Genomic DNA, 18,712 nt, shown 5'->3' on the forward strand with positions numbered 1-18,712 from the left:
CTCCATTGGCTGCAATAAAAAAACGATACCATGCACTCTTATAGCGAAATGATCAGACTTCTCACTTGATTTATTATCTCAGTAAAAGTTTTCTAATGAGTTTATGGTTTCAATCGCTAGTTTAAAGCTGCGTATGCTTTTGGGCATGGCTACCAAACTAGGCAGTGCTGATCAAATACGAATAAGATTCTGTTACTGTGTTGACTATTTCTCACCTAAAATCGTTTCAGGGGGTGAAGTCCTGATAGGTTCACATTAGACTGATTCCGAAAGGAGACAGTTAGCTTAGATTTGCATAGCAGGGAAAAACTGCTAGCCTGAGTGAGCGCCTCCAGGTTTGATTCGCCTCAGGCAAATTTAGTCTTCATGCTAAGGCTAAGCTAAGCTAACCTATGCCTGGTTCTAGCTTCATATTTACCATACAGAAATGAGAGTGGTATTGATCTTCTCATCGAAACATCGGCAAGAAACCAAACAAGTGTATTTTCCACTAAACTATTTCTTTAATGATTTGCTGCTTTGCTCCATTGTTGCTGTTTCCTGAGTTGTAGGCATATCTTTCAGTGTAATAAAGGTTACAGCTTTAAGTCTTCCCCTCTCTTCCTGCCCGACTTTCTTCTTAAAGTCTTTCATTATATCATTCATTTTTCTTTATGCTCTCTTTTGCTCCCTCTCTTCCTTTTATCTCCACCCTCCCTCTTTCCCTTGCTGTCATCTCTCTGCCCTGCCACCTTCCGATCTCAGATCACCTCATCTCTCCTCATTCTTCTACCTTTTCTATCTCGTTCCTCCATCTCTTGTTTGAAGTTAGAAGGTTGGGTTGGGTGACAGATCTCTTTAAGACTTTCAACTCCAAAGGACTTGAGGCAACAACTCCCACAGTCAGGTTCTAATGGAGAGACAGGCAAAGAAGAAAAGCGACCAAATAAACTGCAGAGAGAAAAAGAGAGTGAGATAGAGGGGGCAGATAGCAATTTTGTTTTCTTCTCGCCATCGAGTGCCCCAAGAGATGATGAAAGATCTTTGATGTGTGATGATTCTGTTCTCTCTCTCTTTCACTTTCTTTTCTTTGTCCTCTGGTTGTTTCACGTCTTCCCTCTCCTTTGTTTGTGTGGTTATTTATTTCATTCATTCCTTCTGTCTGTCAATTTGCATCAAGCAGAGACATAGGAAAGTGGAGGGATTGGGGAATACAAAACTTTTTGGCTTTGCTTTCATAAGCAAGGCAAGAGCTGCTCTTCTAAACTTTGGCTTTGAAGTTTTTGAAGTTGACACTTAATGGTGCTGGGCTGATGTCTGTGCATTCATGTATGTGTGTCTTTTTTTGGGTAGGTGTTATTACAAGTGGTGTATCATTGTGGAATCGCTGCCTCGCTCTATCTTACACAAACACACTCCCCCATATACACATGTGCACACACTCGCAGAGGCCCATGGCTTTTTGCAGTAGTGTATAGCGTTGAGCTTGTGCTATAGCGGATGGTTCTCTCAGTCCTGAGGTTTTGTAATGGACACTGATTCCGACCCTTACACACACACAGTAAACACACACAACAAAGTTTCTCCATCGGTGTCCAGCTGGTGTCTTTCCATGCATTGCAGTGCTCCTATTCTCTCAAGCTCTAATCATTTTTCTGACAAGTTACAGAACTTTTGTGCCATCTCCACTACATTTAGTTAACATTAAGTTTACCATTTCTATCAACCCGACAATCATTCAGTGAAGTTCTTCATAATCTTTGGGCGTTGTTTCAATGCTGCTGGTTGCAGTTTAGCTACTGAGTTTCTGGAAATCAAGATGAAGAAGATAGTTTTTTATCTTGTGAACACAAGAAGACTCAAACTTGTTATTGTTGCAAAGCAACTTTTACAATCCCTTAGCTAAATATCTCATAACCACACTAGCTGTGTCAAGGGCTGACTTAACCTAAACTGAGAATTAACCCAAAATACACCCTATACCCCAAATCCACACCTAAACATTATTGTCCATTTATTTGATTCACACCAACTCTGTTTGGTGGTGCCTGCCCACAGCTACACTAACTGCCATGCTGAAAAGACAGCCACTGTGTATTCACCAGTATATTCAAAATGGAACATCTCTTCCTTAAGACAGACCAAAAACTCTATATTAGCCAGCAGCAACTTAGGACTAAGAATACCTTTGTCAGTTCATCCCAGACACAAGCTCTTCCTCTGCTTTACTGAGTAGTATTGACATGTGTGGCTACATAACACTCCCACTCTTCCTATTTCTGAGAGAGATCTTCAACTGACATCCCAACCTGGCAGAGGCAGCCTCCTCTTGGGCAAGAGCGCCTCGGCATGTCCCTTTGAAGCCTGCAAGAGGAAGTCACCCACTAGGCACTCAGATCCCATATGGGCCCGAGCTCTCTTTGAAATACTGAACAGCAAAAACAGGGAAGAAGGGGTAGAGCATGGGAGGGGACTGTCTGCATATGTAAATGTCAAAGGGATTAGCGTGTCTGTGTGTGCATGTGATTAGAGATTACTGGTTAGACACATTGGAATCATATCTAGGCAACTGTAGGTGCAGTGTTACTTGTGTGTGTGTGTTTATGCATGTCCTAACAGCCTAACTTACTAATCAAAGTCAGTCCCATCAGTATCAGTCACATCTGCAGCACGATCAGATCCACAATCAGATGATTCTGAGCTCCGACTCAGCACATCGAGATGCTGCATATGTGTTAAGCAGCTGTGCAGAATGATCACCAATAGACCAGATGTTGTATCTTGCACCTCAATAGCAGCGAAAATTAACCGGATTGATTAGAATTCCCATCTGCTGCGCAAGCACTGTGTTAATAAGCAGGCTGCAGAGCATTCTTCATTAGAGAGGGAGGTTATCCAAGGCTAAGTGTTCAAAGGCTGTCCCAGGCACGGCCCAATGAGTGTTGGCACTGCCGAGGTAAAGCCCTAAAGCAGAGGAAGAGGAAGGAGGGACAGATGTACTCAGAGCCAAACAGACAGGTATGAGTGGGCTAGTGCAATCAATTAAGTTGCACAGCAAGGCAGGGTAAATGGTCAAGCATGCTGCAGAGTGTCACAGTCAAGCACTTTTCAGAAGAGGTTAAACAGGTAATGTACTAATGCATTTCAGTGAGTGGTAAGCTCAGCGGAAACCATTCTGTTTTAAAACTTCACAAGCCAAGAATTAATATAATAAAATGCAGCTGTTTTTTCAGAAAAAATCACAAGGTGGAGCTATAATAGAAAAAACAACCCTCCTGACTGTAAATTCCCATCATTGGCATAAAGAGGAAAATACATTTGATTTACCAGTGCCACTTTGCTTGATCTATCATTGCTACTAGTGGTCTGCCAAAAAAGTTTGCACCTTTCAAACAAGTTTTATGATGAAACGACAGAGACTAAAAGAGAAACAGCAGAGCAAAGAATGAGAAGGTCATGCCCAGGGAAAAAAACAATGGTGGTGTGCATGTGTGTTTGCTTCTTTCTTTTTACATCTTCTCACCAGAATGGTTGAGAGAAATGCACAACAAAGTGTCTGTGTAGGATTTGTAGTGTGTGTGTAGGTGTGAACGATTTGGATTTGCTGTTTTGAAAAAATCATCCACCGGAGAACAATCCACACAGTACACACCTACCAATCTGACTCAGCTTTACATTATTCACTTAACTGTAGCAGTCTGTAGTGCATCCACTTGATTCCAACACAACTGAACACCTATGGGAGATTAAAGCTACTGCCAGAAACTGGTTATCTTAGCTTAGCATGAAGACAGTAGGGGGGTCAGCTAACCTGATTAGCCTCTTTTGTTTAGTTTGTACAAAACATGTAAAGATTACAATTTGTGGTTTTACCAAAGGTTAAGTGCAAGACTGTTTTCTGCTGCTTGCCGGACAAGACTCCCGGAAGACATTTGTTGAGGCTTTAGAGAAGCTGCTAGATGAATTTTGTTAGCTTTGGACAGGGCCATGTTGGCTGTTTCTCCCTTTTTATGCTAAGCTAACCAACAGCTGGCTTCATATTTAATGCTTAGAAGTGGTATCAATATTCTATAAAGTAAATAAGTGTTTTAATTTCCCACTGTGTCAACTAGCCTTTTCCTTTAAAGGCGGTTCACTACAGCATCCAAGTGTTAAATTATATTCCAGTTATCATTTAAGATATGCAAGAAGAGCTGAGGGCTACATATCCACATATGACACACTCTGTTTCTCTCTCTGACAGATCTGTGACAAGGAGTGGCATTACTACGTCATCAATGTAGAGTTCCCAGTGGTGACGCTCTACGTGGACGGAGTGACCTACGACCCCTACCTGGTGACTGATGACTGGCCCATCCACCCCTCACAGATAGATGTGCAGCTCACAGTCGGTGCCTGCTGGCAAGGTGAGAGGACGAAGCTGAGTGTTGATGCTGATGAAGATGATCCCAGTGGTAATAATAAAACAGTGAAAATCCCACAACTGAAAGAAAAGTTTAACATAAAAGTCACAGTAAAATTAGGTATACTGGGTATTCTGCTGATTGAATATAGCTTCTATACAATTCAAGTTTAGGAATATGAATAATAATGTCTGAAGTATTATTACTAAGGGATGTGGAACATGTTCTTTGGCCTTGAATGAACAATGTAATTAGAAAAAGCACTTAGCTTGCCTTTGACAAATGATTGAACCTGAAGTCTGAATGAAGGCGTACAATTAAACTGCCTGCCACAGTGATAGCTGCCACTAATTGCACAAGGGTGGAAGAAAGGGCACTTTTTCACACAGTACAGAATACCATTGATTTGATAGCCCAAATGAGACTGCTCAGTGACACTTAGCCTCAGATAAGGAGTCAAGATATCTTTTCATGAAGGAGCAGGAGCAGGTCATCTCGTGTCGCTTTCATCTGCAACAGTGAACCCCCCCGCCCCCAATTTCTTTCACTGAACGCTGCTAGCCTTTAGGAGGATTAAAAGGGCCTTAAATAAAAAAGGGAGTTCAGAGACTATTTAAGCTTTTCTAGTTGGGGGCTAAGCCTCAGTAAAGAGTTCTAAGGGTGATACTGAAATCACAACATAAGCCATTAGCCACAACAGATTGCCTTTTCAAAGCGTTAAGTGTCCAGCACATTGATTGCAAACGTGTTGCAAAGATGAGCTTATTTATTGTCTAACTGGCTCCTGAAGCTTCTGCTCTGAATGTGTTTTTAGAACAGTGGTGAAAAGAAAATCAACATTTGCCAAAAAGCTATAGTGGGTTTATCTCTGCTTTCTATATTTAACTGCTGAATGTCTACAGACAAACTGTCAAATGATGGTTTCAGAGTTCAGACAGACGTGATAGCGTGCAAATGGATGGGGAGTAAGTAAAAAAAAGACTTGCCAGCTCAAAACAGTGCAGCTGCAGGCAACAGTGAAATTTCACAATATTTAATTAAATTTCATTATATAATTTCATGGTTCATAACATTTTAACCGGTCACTTAGCATTGTCTAAAGGAAATCAATCCTGTCCTGAGCACCGCAAATGAATATAATTTAGAATAATCTTATCTCACATATTTATCCAAAGAAATCATTCTAGTGTGGTGTGGCAAGATTTTATGGTTTTAGTCTGTAAAATCTGTAATAAAACCTGCCTCGAACTTTCATTAGGAGCTAGTTACACACATGAATCAGTTTTTATTAGTAGGGAAGCTTCAATGTCTAAAGATGATCTACAAAATAGTAGATAAAAAGGCTTTTTAAACTTTTAAATTTCAATAATTTGAATGTTCTCAGTGTTGGTCCAATATGATCAGTATAGTCTGGCTGTAATATATTGTAGCTTTTGGTTGAGAGGCAATGACTATCAATGCAACTGACAATGACAATGATCATGTGGACTATAAACACCCACTTACTCTAAAACTCAAAGTATACCTTCTGCCTCTGACTAACCATCAGGGTAAAGTTTCAGCATCTGCCAATGTGAGGGTGCTTTCAGTGTGTTTGGTTAATTTTGAACTCTGGTTTGGTTCTAGGTCATTGCAGGAATCTTTGCTGATAAATCAGACAGTAAAAAGGAACTAAAACAGAGGTGTGTTGAGCTTACTCCTGCTCCATGTATTTTAGCAGTGCCCCAGTAAAGAGTGATGGAAATGTAGTGGCTATTGCTGTATAATATTATAATACAAAATGTCCCATTTCTGTCTGTTAATCTCTATTTATTATCTACACAGTCTGGCTACAGTCTGGACTACTAATGCTTATAAGCAGTTCTTTCTTTTTTGGGAGCTTTTTGTATCATCAGAGAAGATAGATATATCTTATATGGTGCAGTGAAGTGTTTCATGGCTTTAGGTCAGTCATGTGGGTTCATGATTCAGGATGCTGTCAGTCCATATGACCTTATGTTTACCCCTTGGTTTGCTTGTAAAATGCATCTATGAACACAAAGTGGACCCAAACTAAAAGGAAACAATCTATCTATCTTTTTTTTTTTATTGGCCTGGAACTACTGGACCAAACTACATCTGTCAAAACCCCCATGTGGGGACTAGAAGTGGACTAGAATTTATGATAGTAGGGACTATATACACACACTTACTGTTTTTTAATCAATGTGTATCTATTTTATTGGTTTTATTTTTACATTTTCAGAATTTTTATTCCTTATCTGCATTAGTCTTCTTTTTTTTTTTTACTGTTTACAAATGTTGTCAGGCATCTATAAAGCACTTTGAATTGCCTTAACCTGTATGAAAGGTGCTATATGCATTAATTTTGATTTAATGATTTGGGAGAACTTCACAAAGACATCCGTGTGGACCCTCACTTAAGCAAAATCACCTTCAAAGTTAACCAGTAGATTCCTGTTTATGGACAAAACACATTGTTAACTATAAACTACTGGATTGCATTGCTCATGAGCCTGCATGAGCTACAGCTGTTAGTGTGAGTCCCTGTTACAACAAAGCAGTGAATTATCCACCTGTAAAGTGTGCATTTGTACATTGTCATTCTCTCCTATTTTCTAATAGAAGGGTTGCCCCCACCCATCCTTCTTCCTTAACCTCTGAGAGTAAGTGCTGTCTGTGCAGTTTTCACACAGTCAGCCTATATTTACCCTCTGACCCGCTAAGTGTGTTCATGTTCAGAAGTGTGGAACAGTTGGGCAACGAAGAGCAACACACTCATCTTGCCTCATTCTTCTTTTTTCTCGACTGTGTAATCACACACTGCTGCTCTGCTCAGCAGCAAGCGTTCAGGAAGAAGTATTTGTGATTACACACATGCACAAATTGAAATATAAATATCTGTGTGTGTAAAGTATGATAAATAAATATAGGCACACAGGTGCTGAAACAGACACATGTGCAATAAATCACACAGTAAATGTGAGACACTCACATTTACACTTAAGTAATGATCCTATTTCCAGCTCACCCATGCCTCTTCAGTCTCATCTGTTGCTCTTTTGGAAATGACGCAAATAAAGCTGAGTAAAAAGGAGAGTGAAGATCTATGGAGCAAGGAGGGCAGCACAGAGCGGGCAAAGAGAGCTGACACCACGTAAAAACCAGCCTCTGTAAAGTGGAATGATCAGCGGTTTTATCACCCATATCATTCCCGCTCTGCAGCATCTCGGTAATCCCCTCTCCTCTGCGTCTCTTTTTTTACCCTCTGTCTGGGACCCTTAATGGTTTCTCTGGCCGCGGCCTAAATTGATAACATCTGTCAGGGTCGGACAGAGTGGATACGTGGACAGCTAGAGAGACGGCAGGAAAAGGGGAAGAAAATGGTAACTGAGTTAAGGAGAAAGAGCAGGTAATGAATAAAGAAAGAGGAAAGAATGGGTTTGGCATAGTTTGATATTCGTGAATCCAAATGTGATCTTGTGGTTTTATAAGATAGACTCTGCTCCCTTGGTGCCTGGCAGGGTATCAGTAAGCACTTAAGCAGGAGGCTTTAAATATGCAAAGCAGCCATGGTTATTGTACTGAACTTAAATGAGAGTTAGATAACCAACATTACAGTGAAGGGCACATTGCTGACAAGTGAGATCAAGGTTGGGCTGCCATACACAAATTTATGTAGAATAACCAACATCAACCATAATCAACAGATGAATGTTGTACATGATTTTTACAGCACTTGGACGATTAAAATTGTCAGTTCTGGCAAAGCACATAATGTAGTTTACAATGATAACAGTATCAGATTTACCACTAGAAATCCTTAATAGAAAGACAAAGCAGTCTTCTCATTTCTAGACCATCAATTACACTGTCACTGTTGCTAGCAAATTAAGCTAATGTTAGCTCCAAGAGTTGGTCAACAATGTCGTCTTCAGCTGATGTTTCCAGCTGACTCATGTTAAAACAAGAATCCTGTAAAAGAAGTCTTACATATGCAGTTGACATGCTAAAGCTTGTAGCTCATGTTAGAGTAAGTAAATCCACTCTTTAAGCCATTCCTGACACTTTTTCTCTTGGCTTTGTGGTTTTGCAATGGCTAAAAACCAACTAAAAACTAAAGGCAACTCCAGAGGTTGACTGGACAGTTGTTGGCTAGACAGAAAACTAAATATGAAACGTCAAAAAGGCTATTTCCTGCTTCCTTCTCCAAAAATCTCACAGTAATTTGGGGGCAGGTGCATAAGGGCATACAGTTACACACAAGCATGCTGAGGAGGTTAGGCCTATATTCATTGAATTCTTAAAGCAACAAAGATAATGTAGTGACAGAGATATGCAGGTAAGGGAGAGAGTTCAGGACTGAGAATTTTTTATAGCCGCCTCATATTTCCATCTAGCTAGTCAAGAAAAAGGTTTCATCATTCTCTTGTCTGGGAAAGCAGGCAGGTAGATGACAACCCAGTGGGCTGATATGGTCCCGTGGGTAGCTCACACAACCAGTAGGACTTTGTTGTCTGCTTCAGGGGCAATAACAGAGCTCTATCTAGCTGGCCATAGTGCACAATGTAGCTGCAGTTTAGCAATCGAAGGGATGATTCCAACTTGAATGTCTGCAGATGCTGCAGTCCTTTTCTCGACAAGTTTTTACACCAAGAGGCAGGGCATGATAGTAGCATTGTAAAATGTTTCAAGCAATGGTCAGCTGTGTCTCCACCTGCACTGACTGAGCTTTTTCCAGAGCCAGGATATATAACTTATTAGGGCAGTGATACATGTGCCTGCACCATCAGCAGGGAATTAAGGGAGGGGTACCTGGGTCAAGATTGGCAGTGTCTGATGAAGTGTAGCCAGGGGGTTTTGAAGTGAGGATTCCCTCAACTCCAGTTACTGTAGAATATCACAAAGTATTTCTCCTTAGTCACCAACTGGATTACCTGGATTACCTTACCAAAATGAATAGCACTGGAAGTCGGAATTGGAAGTAAAGTAGATTTGCAAGGCTTGCCAAGCAACAAATCCAGTTGAGCATTGGACATGTCCGCCTCCTTGGATATCAATGCCTCAGTTGGCATAATCTTCAACATTAAACCTTGAAGGTTTACCCTCACAAAGATACTAAGGTTTTGCAAGAAAAGGCACTGTTATCAAAGTTTTAGGAGGAGGTCTAGTGCACAGACATTTATACCTTTGATCTCCAACCTGTCTTTTGTCTTCTGCAGCTGATGGTGGTTTGCTTGGATCAAAGACATTAACACATTGAGACAAAATGTGGCTGGTATATGTGAGAAATTTCAGGATTAGACTCCTTGCGACAGTCAGTATTGCCTCTGAGTGTGCACAATAGCCTCTTTTGCATGCAAGTTAGTATGCCTGTTCACCATATGCATGTGTTCTGCCAGAACAAGTTGCTTGGCAGTGAAGGGATAAAATTAGTTATATGTGAGAGGCCACTCAATGCACTACCAGAACCTGCATTTTCCAAATGGAGGTCATACTCAAGGCAGGCAGAAAGGTAAAAAAGGTTTGTACAGGACATTGAAGGTGACCCGTCAGCAGCTGGCTGTAAGATTAGAGAGTAATTTAGAACAACATGGGCTACTTTCCAGTTCGACTATGCTCCTTCATCCCATCTAATTGAGCAACCTATAGAGAATGTTCCTACAATGAAAAGGTCCTAAATGTATTGACATCTGAGTGATTGAGTGCTGCTGCTTTTCCTTCCATGCTGATGATTGCTGTGGGATGGAAGGCTGTTAGGGGATTGGACCATTTGCCTCATTTGCCGTATATACTGGTGAACTGGAATTTCAACATACAGTAAACAGACAAGCATGCACAGGATAACAATCTCAGTGATTGAACACACAGCAATTGGCACATGGAAGATTATGTAGAATTATTGGCTTTTAGATAATAGCTATGGTAAACACATTCCCAACAGTGAAAAATAAGTATAGAATATAAAAAGCCACTGTTTTGCTGCCTCACTCCAACAATCACTTGGAGGCAGGTGTATGAGAGTGTCACAGAAGTATGCTAGACAGGAGAGGCTAGACAGATACATGGATAGTGAGACAGAAAAGTTTTTTGCCATGCCCCTTAACTACATCGTTGCCCATCAGTCATTGCTTCATTTCATCTTCCAAATGTTTTTGATGTATGAACAATTTTGGATTTTTTGATAACAAATGTTATTAGGTGATATACCTTTAGTGCTTTGGTGGGTTACTGCCAGAATTGGAGAAAATTGGAGAGAAGGGAAGAGGAAGTAAGGTTTTAAATACAAGGAAGGAAAGGAATGGAAAGGTGAAGTTTTGATACCAAGAGCTAGTAACCTTTCAAATAATGAGTGGTTTGGAGACTCCTTTTGCTGGTATTGGCCTTTACAGAGTTCAGAGGACATACTTTAAATGTGTTGACTTTTTCCTTACCTTTATTTAGCCTGGATGGGCTGGCTGAGTAACACTTGCACTTTTACAGCAGCACCCTGTCGCTTAGTCACAGAATGGAGACACAAAACATGCATCATGCAACAGGCCAATTATAGTAATAATTTGGTCATCAAGACTCATAATTAAAGATTGGACAAGGTCGCTGTTAGTTTAATGATCTCAAGAGTTTGTAGGGGACTATTATGTGCCACATACCGGTAGAAAAAACATGACACCATGGTTATTACTGTACTGAAAATTAACCCTAACCCACAGATTTAATATCTACTACTGCTTTGAGTGTTTTTCTGTGATCCATTGTAATGATTTTATAGAAGAATTTGATTTGTACTGGTAGATTACTTCTACTAGGTTTGGATTTGTGCACATTTTATAACCAATGGTGTCGCCATAAACATCAAACAATTGTCTGCTTTAAATTCCAGAAGAGGCATTTTATGAACTGTTTTACTGTATGTGTGTGTATGGTTGTGTGTGTAGGTGGGGAGGTGACCAAGCCTAGGTTCACTCAGTACTTCCGGGGCAGCCTATCGGGACTGACCATCCGACCAGGAAAGATTGAGAGTCAGAAAGTCATTTCCTGTCTGCAAGCCTGCAAAGAGGGACTGGACATCAACTCCCTGGAGAGTCTGGATAAGAGTATAAAGGTATGTATATACACACACACACACACACATACAGTACCACAGGGGTATGCCAGAACAGTAAATTCATGTTTTAGCCATTGTACAAATCTAAATCAAAGTTACAGTGGTACAGATCACATGCTGACGAAGTTGGACATGTAAGGAGACAGCAGAAATGTTCTGAGGCACATTGTGTGGGTGTTCACTCACACAGAAGCACATAACTACCCTGCAGTCACACAGGTGCATATGACCATATTCACATACACATGTTCATGGTACACAGTATACCCAAAACCCACAAGGATCCAGCATTCGTAATGTGACACGTCTCAGAATAGAACTTAACAGTGCTAGTACCTCAATCTTTAAAACACTGTCATTATAACTAAAACAGTTGGACTTAACAGTTGGAGTACCCCTTAGCAATTTTCTGTACCTTTTCAAAAATTTCTACTCAGTTTTATTTGCTCACTGTAATCTACCAGAAATGAGGGTGGTATCACTTTTCTCATCTAAATCTAATGCAGAAAAATTCCCAAAATGTTGAACCATTTCCTTAAAGCTGATCTATTATGTTCACTTCCAGCTCTATATTCTAGAACTTGATTCACAGTTAAAAAAACCTTTTATCTTATACTGGCCCTTTATGCAGCCCCTCAGTTCATCCTGTCTGAAACAAGTCGTTTTAGTTCCTGTCTCATTAAGGCCCCTCTCCCGAACTAGAAGCCCACTTTCTTCCTCTTGATGCACGGATAACTGAGCTAACTAGCAAAAAAACCCTTACTTTGAGACCCAACAACCTCAAGACTGAGTGGGTGTATGGGAGCATCCCTGTACTTCGTGGGCGTGCTGGGCCTGGAGCAGATGACCAACTCATCGCGAAAGTAGAAAATAAATGTTGGAAACCTAGTATTCAGAGCAGTCTAAAACCAGAGCTTTTTACTTAGCGGTATTATACGTTTAACTCATTACTTAAACCTTTGGCCATGCTTAATATTAACATCCAACATTGTAACCTTATATATAACTGAAGTAAGGGAAAGAATAATGAGAACCCTTTAATTAATTTCCTGGTAGCAGTAACAGTTAGTTTTCCAACAACTGTCCTGACTATATACTGAGTACACGCTCATCCTCCTCTGGTGTGTACACATACACGAAAACACACATTTTTATCCCACTTGACACAAAAACACAACAAAAATCACCACAGCTAAATCACAAGTTGGCTTCCTTGAAGCTCCTCAGCTACCTTCCATAACCCCCAACCCCCCTTTCACCACCACAGCTAATCCATCTCCCTGCACTGTGGAAGATAGAGGGCAGACAAGATGGATAGGGGTTTGTGTAGACTCCAAGCCGCCCACCTACACACCCACCTTCCCTCAGCTCCCTTAACTCTTTTTCTATCCGTCTCTCTATAGTCTTCTTCTCTCCCTCACTCCTGCTGGTCTTTCCACACAGCTCCTTGTGCTATGGTGCAGCAAAGAGATCCTTGCCAGCCTTTTGAAAAGACGAGGTGGGGTGAGGAGAGAAGAGGAGGATAACTTCTCTAGGGCCAGTGCAGTTTATCTTTTGAGAGCTATTTCATTTTCTTCTTAGCCACACACTCGTCTGGCTCCCGTAAGTCCACGGGAGGCTTGAGGATAGCATTTAGCCAGGCAGGTGGAGGGCTGGCACAGCACAATCAGAGGAGAATAACAGGGAGAGAAGGAGAGACAGAGGGAGGTAGAGACAGATAGACAGCAAGTGTAGCGACAGAAAACAGAACATGAGAGGAGACAGCAAGGTGTGAAGGGGAAAATGACAGGAAAGAGTGAGTGTATGGGGGGCCCCCATGGAGTGCTGAAGTGCTGTCGCCCTGCTGCAGTTTTAGGAAATGGATGAAACTCAGTGCAGTTCTAGCAGTAGACTAAACCCTCTTTAAAGGAAGACAGGCCTCAAATCCCTAGCATCAAACCCTGCATAATATAGAGAATACACACCTCTATCAAGAGTCCACTGACTATTTTCTAGCCCCTTAACTTAAAGGGCTAGGTTTTCTTCTTGTTTTTGCCCATTCAGCACAAAGCACATACATATTCCTATTACTTTTATACTATTATGTTCCCTTCTGTCTTAAAGGCAGGAACTGGTTTCCATTGATTTCTGTACAGTATGACAATCAATTTGCAAAGGCCTGAGACTACCTTAAAATAGGTGATCCATCACAGTGAACATTTTTTTAGACAAAGTGACACTGCTGTTGCATGGTAATGCAGTACAAACATGATGTTCACTTTGATGGATTGCCTGATTAAAGCAAGTTTCAAGCTTCTGCAAGCTGATGTTCAGAGTACTCTGTCGTAAAACGAATAGAAATCAATGGCAGCCAGAAAGGTAGGAAAATGTAAAGTCACTACTGCATGAATTTGAATGGACCTTCTTACCATTACAATTACACAGCTGAAATAAATAAAATGTGTTTTTGTTGGCATGGAATGTACTGTAGGTGTGTTGTGATAGAAGTATGACACAATAAAGCTGCATCAGATCCCAGGTCAAGATAATGGATGGTACTTTTTGAAATTTTTAGGGACTTACTAAGAGGACAGATTGTTTAATTTAATTGCAAATTGTGTTATGGAAAAAGGCACCTATAAATTACATTTTAAGTGATATGATAATGGCCTTAAAGGTGTGCAAATTAATATGTTTATGAAATGACACTGTATAATGTTAAAGGTGTTGCTAATTGTAACAAACCCCCAGAGAATTATCACCAGACTCCCAGCTTACGAGTTTTTCGAGCTCTACGAAGCAATTTAGCATCTTTCAGCTCATTGTTTTGGTTTTGTGAACAGAAACTGTTTTGGTTCACTTTCACTGCTCTCATCTGTGTCGTTTCCAGCAGCAGCCAGAAAAGACTACTGCCCAACAACAAACAGCAGACAAGACAAAGTTAGCGACTGTTTGGTGAACATAGTGGAACATTTAGCAGCTAAAGACACAGGACACAGTGTTACAAGAGAGTAAAAATAGGACTTGCCAGTTTATTAAGTACACCTAACTAAAATGAACGTCTAATACTACAGTCCAGCAATAAACTGTACCTTCATGAAGGTTATAATGGCAACAGGGCATTTATGGGGGCCCAGCAGGGGGTTCATCTGTCCATGCCTCGTCCTGTCTAGGGGACACTGTGTGTTTTTTTCACTTCATCAGTACTTGTATGCACAGACAAATCTACAGCATCTCAATTAGAACCGATTGAGTGCAGCTATAAATGGCTCAGTTCCTGTTCATCGTTTCTGTTTCAATGCTGTCTAATATCTCTTTCTCTCTCCGTAGTTCCACTTCAACCCAGCCCAGTCTATCTTGGTAATGGAGGGAGAGGACTTGGAAAACATGAATGCTGCTGTGAGGAAAGTTTCCTACATTAATTCTCGCCAGTTTCCTACACCAGGCATCCGCCGTCTGCACATCTCCACTGTCGTCCAGTACGTACAACAGTTCTTTATCTTTTTCCTTCCTCTTGTCTTTTTCCCCATTCTTTCTTTTAAACTTCCTATCTCCATTCCTTCAGTCCTCTCCTATTGTCCCTGTTTCTCTGTACCTCATATCTAAGATATGAGGAGCATTAACCCACCTTGACACTGTTAAGACAACACAGCAGATATCACAGCCTGACTGATACATAATTCCCCTCTCACACATTGATCCCAACCCCTCCTTCTCTCACGCCTCTCTCTCTGTTTCTCTTTTCCTCTGCTGTCACTTTCCTTTTCCTCTAATACTATGCTCACTGTCGCCACCGGGGGCCAGTTTTTACATTTTCATGTCATGTATTAATAATTCTGCCTGGGTTTTGCCAGAGGAATGAGAGAAAGAGATATATAAAAAGAGAGGGAGAGAGTGTGTGTGAAGGAGAGAGAGAGAGAGAGAGAGAAAAAGAGAGAGACGCTGGCTGGTAAAAAGGCCTCCCTCAGCGGGTTACCATTAAAATTCATGATTGTTTTAAATATACAGTATGTGCTGCAGCACAGCCCTGGGGGTTCACTCTTCACCCTCCTGTTGGGCCCGAGAACTTCAACTAACACAGCAGAAGTGAGTGCGTGTTGGTGTGTGTGCTCCATGGGCTGCTGGTGATGAAGCAGAGTCATCGTAGCTAGAGGCACACCGATTATCAAGGAATACATTATGCTAATGACGGCTAAGCTTGCATCATTGCTTAATGTTAAGTTTTTCCTGCAGACTGTAGTTGCTCCATACATGCCTGAGTGAGTGTGTGTGTGTGTGTGTGTGTGTAGAAGGGATGAAAACAGTTTGAAACACGACTTGCGGATAGTGTGTGTGAGAGGGCATCCATTCAAAAACACATGTAGAGACTCACTGATAGGATTTAATTTAGCTTCCAGTTTATTATACATTCACACCAGAGCAGACACCAGTAGAAACCCTTGTGGGCTCCCCTGTCATATTTCTTCATTGGAACAAACTTATTCCATTTTTCTCATGGAGAGTGGTTTAGAGATATGCTTATGGAATAAATATACACACTCAAAAAAATAAATATGTGTGCTACATACATCTTGAAGGAGGATTTCTACTTTGTAGTTTTAACTTTTTGTAGCCGTGCCAACACGAATGCACGGTTGTACAGAAAAAGACAGTACTTACAGTTTTTAATGGATGTGAAAATTGCAGCTGTGTGACACTTCACCTGTCTGTGATGACACAAAATAATAATGATTCATGACTCTGCAGAAATTACTGCTCATACTACTGAGTATGTAGGAAAAAGTGAACAAGGGACAATCATGCATTTTTTGACAATCTAGCCTCTTCTTTCTTACTATTTATGAACTTATATATATATATATATATATTTCAGATATTTTGACAGATCACAGCAGGAAAAGCACAGTTGTAATTAACAGTATTTTTTAAGATTCAGGGCTTAGCTATAAAGCATGCAGACTAACAGCTTATCAGGAGATTTAATGAAACTGAACCATTGTTAAGGAAATATGTCTCAGCTATGTTATCTCACCGTGAATATCTGACAAACATCTATTGTTTGTCAAATTTTATTCTGGGGACAGAGGTTGAGGTAGAATGTGTTTCTTTAATCGGGATTTGTTTAATGTGTAACCTGCTATCTGTCACATATATATACATAACTGTACATGAACTTACAGAAGCAAGTTTGCTGCTACTGAAAGAAAATGTAATTATTACATATCAGCAGCAAATCTGTCTCTGTATTATTGCCCAAATAATGATAAGCATTCACAGATGGATGATATTTTTGGCTCTTTGCACTCCAGCATGAGATGAAAGATGAAATAAGGGATGAATCACAATTCAGAAGTGAAATGTGTGATTAACAGGGTAAATATTTTCAACCTCCTAAGGGATTCTTATCCATCCATTAAATCCAATCTATAAAGTACTTTTTGTGGACTGTAGTGGAGGTGGAGCAGCAATTTTAAAAGTGTGGGGGCTGTAGGGGTGAGACCTGCAAACCCCCTTCGGCTCCTGTTATAGTCTCCACAACATGCCAAATCAAATTGAATGCATTTCTACATTTTCTTCATCACGATCTGCAGATAATATCTAAAATGTACAATGCCGCACCAAGCCCTACAACCCAAGATACTGTATTCACCACCATTCAATATACCATAGTATTAAGCAATAACCTTTTAGTGTCTGTTAAAGTAGAGAGCTGTAACAATACACTAAGATTTGGAGGTGTGCAACTGCTCTTCTCTTTTTAGAGTCTTGCTGATAACGTGGGTGATTTAACTTCCAATTTGTTGTTTTAGTACTTCATCCAGAACACACACCAGCAGAAAATATTCTCTTCAACTGACAGCCTGAAACATGGCCTCCCGCTATAACACATCAGCAAGTGTTAAAAAAAACTCCCCCCAACAGCCCCGGACAGTATCGCTCCTCACAAATAAACAAAGATGTTAATTAATTCCTCCAAGTGCAATTCAATTTGTTTCGTGCTGACGACTAATAACTGCAATTACTGCAGGCACTGAGAAAATAAAAGTAACCAGTGCTAATCTTTGCAACAGCCCTTTTAGGCTCCCTTGTCATATTTCTTTATAATTAAGTTGGACAAGCTCCAGGTTGTGGTTTTTTTTTTCTATTTCTTTTTTCAGCTCAGCAAGCCCACGCAGCAGCCGTCTCCCTGCATCACTGAGTTTGTATCTCCCACTGCTCACAACAATGGCTTAGTGCCCAAACAGCGAACAGACACACACCACCGGCTGTGGCCATGTGAGAGATTACACGATGCCCCCGAACCTGTTTTTGTCTCAAACCGTGGCCTCAGACAACAGACTGTTTAGGATTAGAGACAATAGTTAGGTTTCCATCCAGCTGTTAGGCAAAGTTTCAGGGATTTTTTTTTAAATATATTTTGAGAAACTAGATGTGAATTTGCTTTTTCGCTCAGCTGAGTTAATTAGTTAGTAGTAAATTTCTTGAATCTAGAGAAATACCAAAAGCACTTCCATAAAACAAATCAGGTTTTCCGAGAACTCATCTTCAAGTTCTCTCATCACGTTTGTGCTGTATAATAATAATACTTCAGCCAATGGTAGTACCAGGGTAATTTGTGGGCATTATGAGGTAGTTTATCTTTTTGTATATAATATTTATAATAAAAAATAATTGAATGGGGTGCCTGGTTAGCTCAGTGGGTAGAGCTGGCGACCCATGTACGGAGTCGCTGCAGCGGCCTGGGTTCAAATACGACCTGCGGCCCTTTGCTGCGTGTCAGCCCCTCTCTCTCCCCCCTGTCCGGCTGTCTCTCCTCAGTTTCAGCTGTCTCAACTGATTAAAGGCAATACAAAAATAATATACCAAAATATATATAACAGCCCAGTGAAAGGCAGCATTACCCGAATAAAATGACAGATTTCTCTGGGTTTGAACATTGTTGGAAATATTTGGGATAATATAAGAACACAACTCAACACACTTCATAACATAGGTCTAGTAGTTTTTATACATTTTAAAGTGTGTAGGGTTTACTGGCATCTAGTGTTGAAATTGCAGATTGCAACCAACTGAATACCACTTACCTTCCAAGTGTAAGAGAAGCTATGGTGGCCGCTAAAGGCCCTATCTAGAGACAGTGTTTGGTTTGTCCGTTCTGAGCTACTGTAGAAACATTGTGGTTCAACATGGCGGCCTCCAAAGAAGTCGATAAAAACATCTCATCCTAAGGTAACAGAAACCAAAC

General features: G+C 40.6%; 1 protein-coding gene across 1 annotated transcript in view; it reads left to right on the forward strand.

Annotated features, from left to right (window-relative positions):
• The window catches only part of LOC118341967 (calsyntenin-2-like), a 139,961-nt gene that overhangs the window by 106,952 nt on the left and 14,297 nt on the right, over window positions 1-18,712 (forward strand). The window contains exons 9-11 of the mRNA XM_035680391.1: window positions 4,223-4,385; window positions 11,318-11,484; window positions 14,797-14,945. Of these exons, the coding sequence (XP_035536284.1) occupies window positions 4,223-4,385; window positions 11,318-11,484; window positions 14,797-14,945 (479 nt within the window). The remainder of the gene's footprint in view (window positions 1-4,222; window positions 4,386-11,317; window positions 11,485-14,796; window positions 14,946-18,712) is intronic.

This window comes from Morone saxatilis, unplaced genomic scaffold (genome assembly GCF_004916995.1).
Source record: "Morone saxatilis isolate NCDOM2014 unplaced genomic scaffold, NCSU_SB_2.0 Contig8, whole genome shotgun sequence".
Taxonomy (NCBI): domain Eukaryota; kingdom Metazoa; phylum Chordata; class Actinopteri; family Moronidae; genus Morone; species Morone saxatilis.